Source organism: Ceratotherium simum, chromosome 7, assembly GCF_057802395.1.
Source record: "Ceratotherium simum simum isolate JZ-2026a chromosome 7, ASM5780239v1, whole genome shotgun sequence".
NCBI classification, from domain to species: domain Eukaryota; kingdom Metazoa; phylum Chordata; class Mammalia; order Perissodactyla; family Rhinocerotidae; genus Ceratotherium; species Ceratotherium simum.
Genome location: NC_141906.1, coordinates 41,366,471 through 41,379,557, shown reverse-complemented (window position 1 = coordinate 41,379,557; position 13,087 = coordinate 41,366,471). Strand labels below are relative to the sequence as shown.

Here is a 13,087-nt window from a genome sequence, read left to right as displayed (position 1 = left end):
ACTTCAGGCCAGTCTGGCAGTCCTGGGGAAAGGCTGTGTGTTAAGTATTGGTTGGTGATCATTGGACCTGCATGGAGTGGTCTTCTGAGGAAATGGAAGGAAGTGGCAATGTAGGAAGCTTGGGCTGAGAGGTTCCAGACAATTCTAGTCACCAGCAAGCATACTTGTTTCCATAGAAAAAGATAACATTAACAATAAAATTTGCCCAACATCAATTTGACTAAATAGTTCCCCCTTAACTATTCAAGGCTCAAAATGTTCTTATTTTTTATTTGTAGCAGGGCAAAACAATGTTTTGGATGTCTCTCCACATATATTTTCCCCTCTTTTCTAAGAAAGATATGGCAGCAGAAAGTGAATATTCGAAGGGACTTTCTTCCTAGCCTTTGTATTTCAGAAATCTAGACTTCAATCTTCTTTGTTAATTTTTTACCTGAGGTGGTAGGACAGGACAGAGAGAGGAAAGATAAAGGGTGAAGATAAATGAAGAAAGTTTTTGGTTGAGAACACCCACACCTTAACTGAAAATCAGTCCTTTGACAGGAAGATATTCCTCCTCCACAGCACATGCAGCTTAAGGATGGATGCAAGTGAAGCAGTGAGAGAAGAAGGTGGCACCTGGCAGGCCAGCCAGACTCCCCTCACAGTACACACTTATCCCAACAAACCTCTGATCATGGTGTAGAAATGGCTGGACAATGGAATGATTAACCAGAAGGTCACCAAGGGAATGATATCCCCTGAGGTCCCAACAAAGTCCCAGGTGTATCATCAACTAGAAAACTCAGGCAGGGCTGGCCCCGCGGCTTAGTGGTTAAGTGCGCACGCTCCACTGCTGGCGGCCCAGGTTCGGATCCCGGGCGCGCACCGACGCACCGCTTCTCCGGCCATGCTGAGGCCACATCCCACATATAGCAACTAGAAGGATGTGCAACTATGACATACAACTATCTACTGGGGCTTTGGGGAAAAAAAAAGGAGGAAGATTGGCAATAGATGTTAGCTCAGAGCCAGTCTTCCTCAGCAAAAAGAGGAGGATTAGCACGGATGTTAGCTCAGGGCTGATCTTCCTCACAAAAAAAAAAAGAAAAGAAAAGAAAAGAAAACTCAGGCAGCATTGCTCTGACCACCCGAAGTAAACAGCCTAACCTACCTGAAGGATGTTCACACATACGGTCATCTGCAAAAATCTAGGACTGGGGGAGAGATGGTAAAATTTACCATTATGAATTGTTATGCACAGTCAGGCATGTAGAAAATATTTATTATGACATTATTCGTTATAGATAAAGAAAAGATAAAGTTTCTTACACAAAGTCACAGAGAGAGTGGCAGGGCTGGGTCAGCAACACCCCTGCAGCTGGAATGAGGCTGGGTCCCATTCCCAGCCCCGAGGGCAGCAGGGTTCTGTGGGGATGGGAGGAAGACAGGATGGGAGAACTCTCTACGGGCATTCAGTAAGGGGCTAAAAAGCAATCTATTCCTGAAAGCACCAAAATCACACAATAATTTTTTTCCTCTAAAGTACAAATATGTAATTTCACCGTCTCCCCTAAACATTTGAAAAATAAAAACCTTCCCCAGGAAACACAGGTCCAAACTTTGGGTTTTATACAAACAAGCGGGAGCCATACAGGTACTTGTTCAGGGGCCACAGGTTGCTCTCGCCCACATTGGAGGTGCTGCGCTGGCACTGCTTGCAGCGCCGATACTTCTCACATTGGTCCAGGAGGAAGAGCTTGTCTGAGGCCCTGGGGAGAGGTGAGGAAAAGCAGTCATTAGCAGGCATTCCCTGAGTCTTGGCTGGGGGTCTGGCTTGGAAGCTGGTGGGGATACAAGTGGAAGGGATACAAAAGGAAAGTAACACTTGATGCCTGCCCTCTGGGGGCTTACCACCCACCTGTGATCTCCCACCCACAGTCTCTCCCCGTCCACGCTGCTACCTGCAGCTCACCTCAGCTTGGCATCTCCTGCTTCCAAACCTCGGCCATCTCCTTGTTCTTCAGTAAATAAAAGGCTCTGATTCAGTGCCTTCACAACAGTGTGACCCCAGCCTTCCTCCCCAGCCAACCCACTCGAACCCTCAGAGAACAAGTAACTTGCCCACAGGTGGTACAGCCTGCCAATGGTGGCTCCAAAGCCACTGTGTTCACTGTTTTGCCATGTGGCTGCACCTTTACCTGTCAGGCTCCCAGGAGACAGAATTTGAGAGGGAGATTAGGCCATTAAGCTGCTGGTTAACAGTGAACACCCCAGCAGACAGTTAAGAGTAGACTTGCAATGAAAAGTCCCAGGAGGCCAGAGGCCTCTGGAGAGTTAAGGGCAGGAGAGAAAGTGGAGACAAGAGGAAGAGGGCAGAAACGGCTGGAAGCAGAGCTCAAGGGACAGCAGTGACTGATTTTCCTCTCCAACAATTTTTCTTGATTATGCAGGACAGTCCCTAGTGTGTCCCCCTACCCTATCAAAATTTCTCCATGGGTGGAATTCTGTGGAAAGAAGCATCAACCGCAGCCTTAAAAGGAAAAAGAACAGTCTTGGCAATGGGCAGGGAAAACCCACCTGGCTTCCCTTGGTAATGGGACAGAGTATCACGTGGTAACTGCGTACACGTGAACCTTGTTTTTGCTTTTGCTCTGTTTTCTTTTAAACACCAACCAATTCCTTCTTCCTACCTGCTGCCTGCTTGAGTCCCTGCCCACAACTGGGCCTAGGTCTTCAGGTAATAGGTCCACTCTGCCATGTCCCTGGAGCAGCTGTGATATCCTGCCACTCAAGGTTATTTTTTGTCTCCTCTACCCTTTATCACCGTGGTGTCCAAGCATTCTTCCAAAATCCAACAAAAATCTCCCTGGCATTGATCTCACTGCCTTTTACCTGCTTTCCCACAACATTGAGAAAATGGCTTGAAACCCCCAACTCACCTTTCCCTTCCTCTTCTCTAGGCCAAACAACCCCACTACTCCTTTGGAATCTATTTCCATGTCATCCCTCATACATTCATTCTCACAAAATATGGGTTCTACCTGTTAGACATGTGAGAAATGCCTTAAAAGAAATCTAAAAGGATAAGGAGAGTTACAGATCAAGATCCATTAGAACGAATTTTATCCATGATAAAAATTAGTTGATAATTGGCAATTTAAAATATTATTTTGGTATATTCAAGTTTTAAAACATTTGATTGTGTAGGCTTGGTCTGTTTCTTCAAGTTTTTAAAATTCTATGGAAGTATACCTTATATTTGTAAAGTATTTTAATTTTTTTTAAGTGTAATACTTTTCCATCTCTTTATTTGATCCTAAAACTCCTGTGTTAGCTAAGCCAGACAAGTGTTTATTTTCTCCATCTTACAAATAAGAAAAGTAAGACAAAAAGATTAGCTGCCTCTCCAAAGTTAGTGTTAATTCTCAAGGCCATGACTAGATTCCCTGACCCTAGATTGTAAATAGATAGCTGTGGAGAGGTGGGAGGGATATTATAATACGTTTCAGGAAGATGTTCTTGGCTGGTTCCATCATGGGCATCTCACTTTTCCAATTGCCAATCTGACCCACAACCCCTTGACTGTGCTCTTAAAGGACCATTCTGTAAGCTGTGGATGTGTTCAGATGGAAACTCACTCTCCTAATTTCCAACTAGTTATTTCCAAAAAGAATTCCCACCCTTCCCCCCCACCACACTTCCTCACCCTCCACAAAAAGAAAATAAAGCTACTTTACACAGAGGCCAAGATTAGGGCAGAGATGGCAAATGTATAACATACAACGCAGCATTCTCCAATCCCCTATCCATAACAGACATTTCTAATGTGTCGTACCAATATTTCCCACTAAACCCAGAATTCTTTTCTCCACAAAGCTCTCTAGGCAGCCACTCCCCATCAACTGGAGCTGGCACTGGAAACCTATCTGCCCTCTCAGGATTAGAGGAAAGTAAACAAGGAGCAGAGGGGATTTTCTTTGCAAACAAAGAACCTCTGGTTCCAATCAGGTATTACCGCTCGAAAGCCTTCTCCTCCAGGTCCCGCTGCCTCTTCATTGCAGCACTCCTTTCCCAGTCCTCCTGTAAGCTTTGGTTGATTCTGTTCACTCTCTCCAGCTCAGCAGTTCTGTCTGCCAAGTGCCTAGGGAGAACAGAATAGTCTGATTTCGTTCACAGTATTGGGAAGGGCATGCACCAACCTTGGGAGCCCCATTCCTTTTATGGTAAATTAAACAGAAGACCTTCTGGTTTTGTTCACTACTCTTTGAAATAAACTAAAAGGCATGAACACTGCAAAAACCTAGTGAACTCCTAGCTCTCCAATAATTTATGGGTCTAGGACCTTTCATCTTCCATCCTGGTTTAAAATAGCAGGATTGAAACCTTTTTCCAATTAACATATTCAGCTTTTAAAACCATTAATTTCCTTGGAGGCTAATTTAACTGATCTGAAGAATCATCTCAAATGGATTTCCTATACTTTATGTTTCTTTCCTTTTATTCCAGCCTCTCAGCTGTCAGTAATCAGCCTACAGGTTGCTACAGACAATTTACAAGACAATGTAGACAGGCGTACCAATGAATGGTTAGAAAGGAGAAAAGAAATAGAAATGACTAGGCAAAAGAAAATGCAATGGAGAAAATATCTAACATTGTGAAGAAGGTAAAAAAAAAAAAAAGTGTTTGGTGAAGCTCATGTCATCGAAGAAATGACCACAGTATAATATCTCTCTTCAAGTACAATGTCCCAGAATTCACATTGTTTAAGTGTTTCTATTCTTGGTCTCCAAACATGGGGTCACTGCTGTTGTACATCACCTTAAACATGGTTTACGTGTGTCTATTTGTTGCCAAACTGAAACTCTCAGCATCAGTTCTCATTAAAGTCTAGAAGGGACTTCACTAAATGTGATGGCTGAGTTAGCCTGCTATGAAGGGCTTTGTGTTACAGGTAGTAACTGCCACTAGGTATCAGGACCCTCCAAGAAAAATCAGTAATGTGCTCAGCGCTGGTTCACTTTTCCTAAAATAGTATGGCCACATTTTCCTCTAACAAGCATTGATTCAACAGCTATTGTATGGGCAATATAAAGATTAAATGAGATAATGTACAGAACGTGCCAATACCTCTCACACAATGAGAGCTCAGTGACTGAATGGTACCTATTATATATATTTTTCATAACCTTTTTTCTTTCCATAGTTTTTTCTTAATTGTAGTAAAAAACACATAACAGAAAATGGACCATCTTAACTATTTCTAAGTGTACAGATACATAGTGTTAAGTATATTCACATTGTTATGCAGCCAATACCCAGAACTCCTTTCACTTTGTAAAACTGAAACTCTATACCCATTAAACAACACTTCCCCATTTCTCCCTTCCCCTACTCCCTGGCAACCACCATTCTGTTTCGTTTCCAGGCATTTGACTACTCTAAATAAGAGTAGTCATAAGTGAAATCATACCTTTTTTTCTTTTTGTGACTGGCTTATGTTTCACTTAGGATAATGTCCTCAAGGTTCATCCATGTTGTAGCATGTGTCAAAATTTCCTTCATTTTTAGTGCTGAATAATATTCCATTGTATGTGTATACCACATTTTGTTTATCCATTTGTCTGTGGTTGGACATTTATGTTGCTTCCATTTCTTGGCTATTGTGAATAATCCTGCTCTGACCATGGATGTGCAAATATCTCTTCATGATCCTGCTTTTAATTCTTTTGGATATATACCCAGAAGTGGAATTATTGAGTCATGTGGTATTTCTATTTTTAGCTTTTTGAGGAACTGCCATACTGTTTTCCATAGTGGCTGCACCATTTTACATTCCCACCAACCGTGCACAGGATTCCTATTTCTCCATATCTTTGTCAACACTTATGATTTTCTGGTTTTTCGATAGTAGCCATCCTAATGGACGTGAGGTAATATCTTTCTCTCTCTCTCTTTTTTTGCTTGCCTTAGTTTCATTTTTCCCCTTTACATCATATCATATTTGCATCTTAACAGTTTTGTCTACAAAGAATAAACAATTTTCTTCTTTTTTAATCTTTTGAATAGTGTAAAAAAAGTACTTGTTAAATGTTTCGTGGTGTATTGGTGTAATAAAAATGTATAATTGTTCTTGATTTGGATATTTCACAAGGCAATCAAACCACAGATATTTATAATCCAAGATAAATGATAGCACAATTTATCTTTCCATTTGTAAAATCTTATTACACTGTTCTGCAAATGTATAAATGTTTTATTTTCATAAGGCCCTAGGAAAAAAAATACAGCCATCTTATCTGTATATGTTACACTGATACCTACATCTTAAATAGCAAAAGACTTTTTCCTATATCTCCATAAGCAAGTTGTAGGAGACAATGTGAACAATTTGCTAACTGCTTACTCCATTCATCCTGTCATAGAGTTGGCACTCCAGGATATACATATGACTGTAATTAAATTATTAAATTGTGTAATATAAAACACAGCTGCATCTTAAATCCCACCTTCCTACCCTGCCATCTTTACTCACTGGAGTGGAGAATCTCTGTATCTCAGGTTCACGTAAGTAAATATTCAATAAAACATGAAACACTTCTTATCTTGGAGAGGCAAAAAATGTAGTTAAATGCTAAATGACCTCTTTTTCAAACAATGCAAGCTGATGGTTGAATAAGGCTCACACACATGTTTCTCAGAGAATGAAAACCATTTGTTAATGAGCGGCTATCTCATTGTGGTTTTGATTTGTATTTCCCTAATGATTAGCGATGTTGAGCATTTTTTCATATGCTTTTTGGCCATTATTATATTATTTTTTAAAGGATAGGTTAAAAAGTCAGTTTAATTTAAATGCCTAGAAAGTAAAAAAAGGAAGCAAGAATAGAGGGGAGACAACTAGGATTTTCACAAGACTGCTTGTGGAAGCAAATTGCTGTACCTTTTTAGAAAGCAAACTGTCAGTATCTGGTAATATTTAAAATGTGCCATAAGCTTGATCCAGCATCCCCACTTTTAGGAATTTATCCAATAGAAACAAAAGAACCAGTAATAAAAATACATATTAAAAATGTTTAATGCAGAATTGTCGTAATAGCAAAATATCTGGAAACAAAGTGAATGTTCATCAATAGTACAAAAGTTAAATTACAGTAACCCATATTATAGATATTTTGCTGTTATTAAAGAAGAATGAATCTCGTATATATGAACTGACCTAAACATAAATTAATTACACAGTATTAGGTTAAAGAAAGGTTGGGTTGCAGAGTAATGAATAAGTTCCCATAGGTCTCATTTTCATTTACAAAAATAGAAGGAAAATATATATGTGCATATTGTTTGAATATATTTATAAAGAACAGGAAAAATGTAGAAGGCTACATATTAACCTTAACACTGACTACTTGGTGGGGAGATTATTAACTTTTTTTTTTAACCTCTCCACCAATTGACTTATTTTAATGAGCATGAATTGCTATATTTTTTAAAACAAAAGCAGAAACGTTTAAAGAAAAAAAAAGTAAAACAACCGAAAATACTTTAGCAGCCTGTTTGGATCACACTGACTAAATTATCCCCTCCGAGAAAAAGTGACCTTCCATTTGCCACAGGAAGACCCAAGATCACATCCTGAGGTGGACCAGAGGGCGAGGGAGTTGGAAAAGGTAACAGAAGTGAGAGTATCTGGAATAACTGGTAAAGGATATAGAAACGGAAGACAAGGATATGCCCCATTCAGAGAAGGGGGTCTATGACCAGAGCTCCAGCAAGAGAGAGAACCAAGTAAACACCACAGTTCGTATTTGTTCAGAGCTTTGCGGTGTCCCAGAATGTTCTCTCACATACGTAATCTCATTTAGTTCTCATAGTAAGGATAGCTAGGGCAGGTGTGATTATCCTTATCTTTCATAGGAGGAGAAGAGGACTCAAAGGCCCCATGTGTGATTTGGCCCAGGTCATGCAGCTTGCAAATGAGAAAGTTTAACCCTCCTAACTCCAAGCTCAGGAGGTCAACTAGAGAAGCTATGGGCTAGAAGCGAAGGAGGAAACTGCAATAATCTCTGTGACAAATGTGAAGGGTCCCAGGTCTGGCTGTGGCAGCATGCATGGAAAGGCAGAGCCACCATGGGACAAGTGATGGCTGTTTGCTATAAAACAGAAGCTATTTACAAAAATTCTTTCATTTAACCCTCAGCCACCCTGGAGGTAGATACTAGTATTATCCCTAATAACTGATAAGGAAACCAGTACCCTCAGAGGTATGTAACCTGCCCAATATCACACAACTAGTAAAATGACAGAACTGCCAATCAATCAGAATGGACAGTGGAAGTGGTCTTGAAGACCCCAGGTGTTCCTCCATTAGATGAGAGATCATGGAGAGGTGGGATGGGGGATCCCAAGGAGAGGCTGGGGGCAGCCTGGGCAGCAAGGGTATACTTGTGGGGCTTGAGGGAACAGCCATTTATCAAGAAGTATGGAAATATTTCAGTATTTTAGCAAACAGCATAGACATAAAAGTATACATTGCCCTGGGTAGATGTAACACTCTGTCCCACATCTGACTTGATTCCAAAAGCCATTCTTTTAACTACTCTCACCTCTCTCTACCAACAGTCCAACCCCTCCCTTATCACAATATCCTCCATCTTCAACCTGCTATTCTACTCATAGTTCCACGTCTGAGCCTACTTGGTATAGAACATAACGGATCTTTGCACCATCCCACTGACCATTTATAAAATTTAAATAAAATAACTTTTTGTCTTTTTATAAGTACAAAAGAGGAGATTCCTTTGAAGAGAAGCCCTTTTGGAACCCCTGAGCACTTTGATGATTTTATAATTCTAATCAAGGATCTGAGAATTGCTGACCATCTACAAAGAAGAAACTGGAGTTCTCTGTGTCAGTCTGGAGTGGAGGAGGGAGAGTAGGAGATATAGAAATGGGAAGGTGAGAAGGAGCCAAAGAGAAATTGTGAGGCTGAGAGCTGGTCAGGACCTTTCAAAATTCCCCATTGGTGGGGTGACCAATTAGGCATTTTAAGAAACTAGGTGTTGGGCCGGCCCCGTGGCTTAGCGGTTAAGTGCGCGCGCTCCGCTGCTGGCGGCCCGGGTTCAGATCCTGGGCGCGCACCAACGCACTGCTTCTCCGGCCATGCTGAGGCCGTGTCCCACATACAGCAACTAGAAGGATGTGCAGCTGTGACATACAACTATCTACTGGGGCTTTGGGGGGAAAAAAATAAATAAATAAAATCTTTAAAAAAAAATAAAAAATAAAATAAAAATTAAAAAAAAGAAACTAGGTGTTTAATGTTTGAATTTAAAGGTATTTGCATTGATATGGCATAAAGTCCTCCTCTGCCTACCCTGCCGTCTTCACCACCCCCTCACCAGCAATCATCAGTACAGCTTACTACACGCACCATTCTTTGAAGGAAGGGGCTTTAGTGGAAGTTGAGAATGGACCTGAGTTTCGTGTCTGTCTACTTGAGCACAACAGCTCATTTGTGCCTCATGTTGTATTTCCAATGGCTAGTGCTGGTATGGACAACTCTTTTAAGAAGTTGTACTGCAAAGGGAAGGAAAAATATGGAGAAGTAACTGGAGGAAGAAGTAGGATGAAGAGTTTAGTGGGTTTTTTTAATTTAATAATTTTTCTTCATAGCATGAATTGTGAGGATGAAATGAGATGAAGCATATAATAAGCTTAGAACAATATTTTGCACATAGTAACTCCTCATTGTGTTCACTATTATTATTGCTTCTCTGCTGTTGTATGAGAAAGAGAGAGAGAGAAAAGAGGAGAAATAAGGGAGAGGATGAGGAGGAGGAGGAGTAGGGAGAAAGATCCAGGGTCTCTTACTCTTTTTGGGTCCTCTGAAGCATCTGCAAATCCCGCTTTTGGTCCACCAGTTGGTGCAGGATGGCTTTCCTCTTGTGGCTAGCAGCAGCCTTCAGCTGGTGCTTCATGTAATTCTGTTCTCGCTTTCGCTTTTCCACCATCAGCTTACCCTCATTCTCACCAAAGATGGGCTCAAAAGAGTCTGGCTCAAACATGGGCAGCTGGGGGGGTTTGTTCTTTATCTGAAACAGGGACACACATAATGCAGATTATAATTATGCCAGAGAATAAAGTTTATGCACCATGCTGTAGCATAGTAATATACCAACACATTAGAGGAAGGAACAAGGGCCTCTAAAACCACCAAATGGATACCACATAAGGGTATTCATAACATTACAGTATATTTACATATTTTTAGAATGTTATTGAAGCACTGCATAATTTTTAAAATAATAATTGTCCCCTTACCTGTGCATCCAAAGCTCTCTTGTAACACTGTGTTTCTTCCATCTTATCTTTTATATATTTGGCTCTTTGTGCAGCAAGTCTGGCAGTTAAGAATAAGAAAAGGTAGGAGCACAGTTTGTTACAGAGTCTTTAGTAATACAGATTAATATCATCACAGCATGTTTAGTAAGTATTAATAGGAATGAGAGCTTGGTAAATAAAAAGTGATATTTTCTTCTAGGAGCTTTCGTTTAAATAAAAAAAAAAGAAGTAATTCAAATCCATAGGCTAGTGGACAATGTGTTGAGCACAGTACAAACAGGACAGGTATAAGCAGGTGACCCACCATATTGTCCAAATGTACTACCACAAAGACAGGCACCCCTTCCCCCATGCTTCAAAAAAATCTATATAGAAAAACAGCAAGTGTCTATTCATTTTATAAAATGGTTCATCATAAGATTCCTTTCTAAGAAAAGCGATCTTTCCTATTATCAATTATGATTCTACTATATGCAACCTACAGGGAATACATCATGATCTAGAAAGTGAGTATAATGGAACATACACATTTTATAGAAATATAATTTTTGGTGATAGAAGCTAGCTTATTATATGTTTTAGGAGTCTTGCTCCTATAGTAGCCTCCTTAATTGCTCTCCTGATCTCAGCAGCACAAGTGTGGCCCCCGTAGGCATGTTTGAACTCTGTGGCTCTGACCTATCCCAGGCCTCAGATGACCCAAGCAGAACCAATAAGATTCTCTTTCCTGAAAATGTGGAATTGAGACTAACATTCATCCAAGTCTGAGCTGGAATAAAGACGATGTCAACTAAGAAGTTGTGGGTATGAGCAGAGGGAAAGTCTTTTTTACATGACTTTTTAGTCCCTAGTTCCAGTCCTCCTGGGTCCCCCATACAGTCCTGCCCTCTAGTTTCATGGAACACCCCTACATACTTATGATAAAGCCTCAGCTTTGCCTTGAGGTTACCTGAGAATAGCTGGGAATGATGCCTGCTCAAGAAAAATCTCTTCCTCCATCTACCAGTATTAGTGATCACAAAACAATACAAAATGATACTCTATAACTTAGTATAGATTGGCAATCCTTACTATAATGATAATTATAATAATGATGGCTTTTTCATTTTTCTAATGGAAATACTATGCTATAATACTGGCTGCTAGCTGGGTTAGTGTGCTCAGTTGGTTACAGTTGTACTAATGAAACTACTAATGCTGATTCAATCCCACATGGAAATAAGCATCACATGAAAACCCTGAATCCGTTTTCAGAGTGTGTCTAGCTAGACTCACTCTTCTGTGAGTTGCACTTGTTCTAGGCGGTCCATCAACTCTCTGTTTTGTCTTTGCTTGATTTCCTTTTCCCGTCTGTTATCCATTTGTTTCAGGAGACTTTGGGAATATTCCTCTTGCTTAAAAGCATTAATCTCAGGACTGAGTGGCCGTTTATCAAATAGGAAGGATTTCTAGAATGAAAGAGAAGCAATTCATTTATTCTAGAATACCAAAAAGCAACAAAGAATAAAGCTAATAATTCAGAAGACAAAAGTCAATCAGAAAGTATTTATTAACTTATAATATTTGCCCAATCCTCAACACTAGGATGTTGACTAGCTAGTGTTGAGGTAACCCACAGAATAGTATGAGTGTGCTCAAGGATGAATCTGAGCAGAACTAACCAAAGCCCCATATCTGAAAGAAAGATGAAAATGGACTTCATGGAGCAGGTGCTGAGCTAGCACTTACAACGTGCAGGTGGAAACAAGAAGGAATTCTGAGTGAGCACAAAAGTATGAGCAAGGACTGAGAGGAGATGGGAAGAGAGAGAATTGAACACCTACTCTTGGCCTGGCCATTCTAGACACTGGTGATTCAACATTGACCAAGAACAGAGATCCACAGAGAGCCTCGCTCTCATCAAGCCTGCATTCTGGGGCAGGAGACAGACAGTGAACAAGTAAACAATACATCAGATAATTTAATGTGGTGCTAAGTGCAATGAAGCCCTTATAGCGAGTGACTGGGTGGGAAGAGGGCTAAAGTGGTTGGTTATTAGTGAAAGCTTTTCAGTGGAGGGGACTGAATCACCTCCACTGCAACTATCAGGGGACCTGTGTCCCATACAGAAGGAACAGCAAGTGCAAAGACACTAGATGGAAACAAACTAGGCATGTTTAGTGAGCAGAAAGAAGGTCTATGTGGCTGAGGCATAGTGAGCAAGAGGAAGTAGAAGTGGGTGAGCTCAGACAGAGGGGCAGGGGCCAAACCATGTAGGACCTGAGAGATCAAGGTAAGCAGTTTAGATTTTATTTTAATTCAATGGGAAGCCATTAGAGGCTTTAAACAGAAGAATGATATGTTTTGGTTAAGAGTTTTGAAAGATTGCTTTGGCTGCTGTGTGAAGAATAGATTGTAGGAGGGCAAGAAGGCAAGCAGCAGCAGCGAGCCTAATTAGGGAGGAATTGCAGAAGTTGAGCCTATACTGTGGCTTGGACCAGGGGGGTAACATTGATGATGAAGGGATGTGAAGAGACATTGGATACATTTTGGAGGTAAAGGCAACTGGACTTGTGGATAGTTGGATGTGGGGAGACAGAGAAGGAGGAATCTGGGATCACTCTTAGATATGGGGTTCATGCAGCTGTCTGCCTGGTGATGCCACTTGCTAAAATGGGAAGGCTGAGAGAAAAACAGGTTGGGGGGGGGAATCAAAACTTCTGTTTGGGTCTTTTTAATTTTAAGATGTCTACAGATATATCAAAGAGGAGATACAAAGTGAGCA

At 40.7% G+C, this 13,087-nt stretch overlaps 1 protein-coding gene across 2 annotated transcripts in view; it reads right to left on the bottom strand.

Moving 5' to 3' along the window:
• Nucleotides 1-1,248: 1,248 nt before the first annotated feature.
• The window catches only part of CCDC81 (coiled-coil domain containing 81), a 35,259-nt gene continuing 23,420 nt past the window's right edge, over nucleotides 1,249-13,087 (bottom strand). For both annotated transcript variants that reach the window (XM_004434082.3, XM_087434020.1), the window contains 5 exons: nucleotides 11,599-11,771; nucleotides 10,303-10,381; nucleotides 9,853-10,073; nucleotides 3,998-4,123; nucleotides 1,249-1,751 (listed from right to left, as the gene is read on the bottom strand). In XM_004434082.3, coding sequence (XP_004434139.1) covers nucleotides 1,610-1,751; nucleotides 3,998-4,123; nucleotides 9,853-10,073; nucleotides 10,303-10,381; nucleotides 11,599-11,771 — 741 coding nt within the window. In that variant the 3' untranslated portion in view covers nucleotides 1,249-1,609. The remainder of the gene's footprint in view (nucleotides 1,752-3,997; nucleotides 4,124-9,852; nucleotides 10,074-10,302; nucleotides 10,382-11,598; nucleotides 11,772-13,087) is intronic.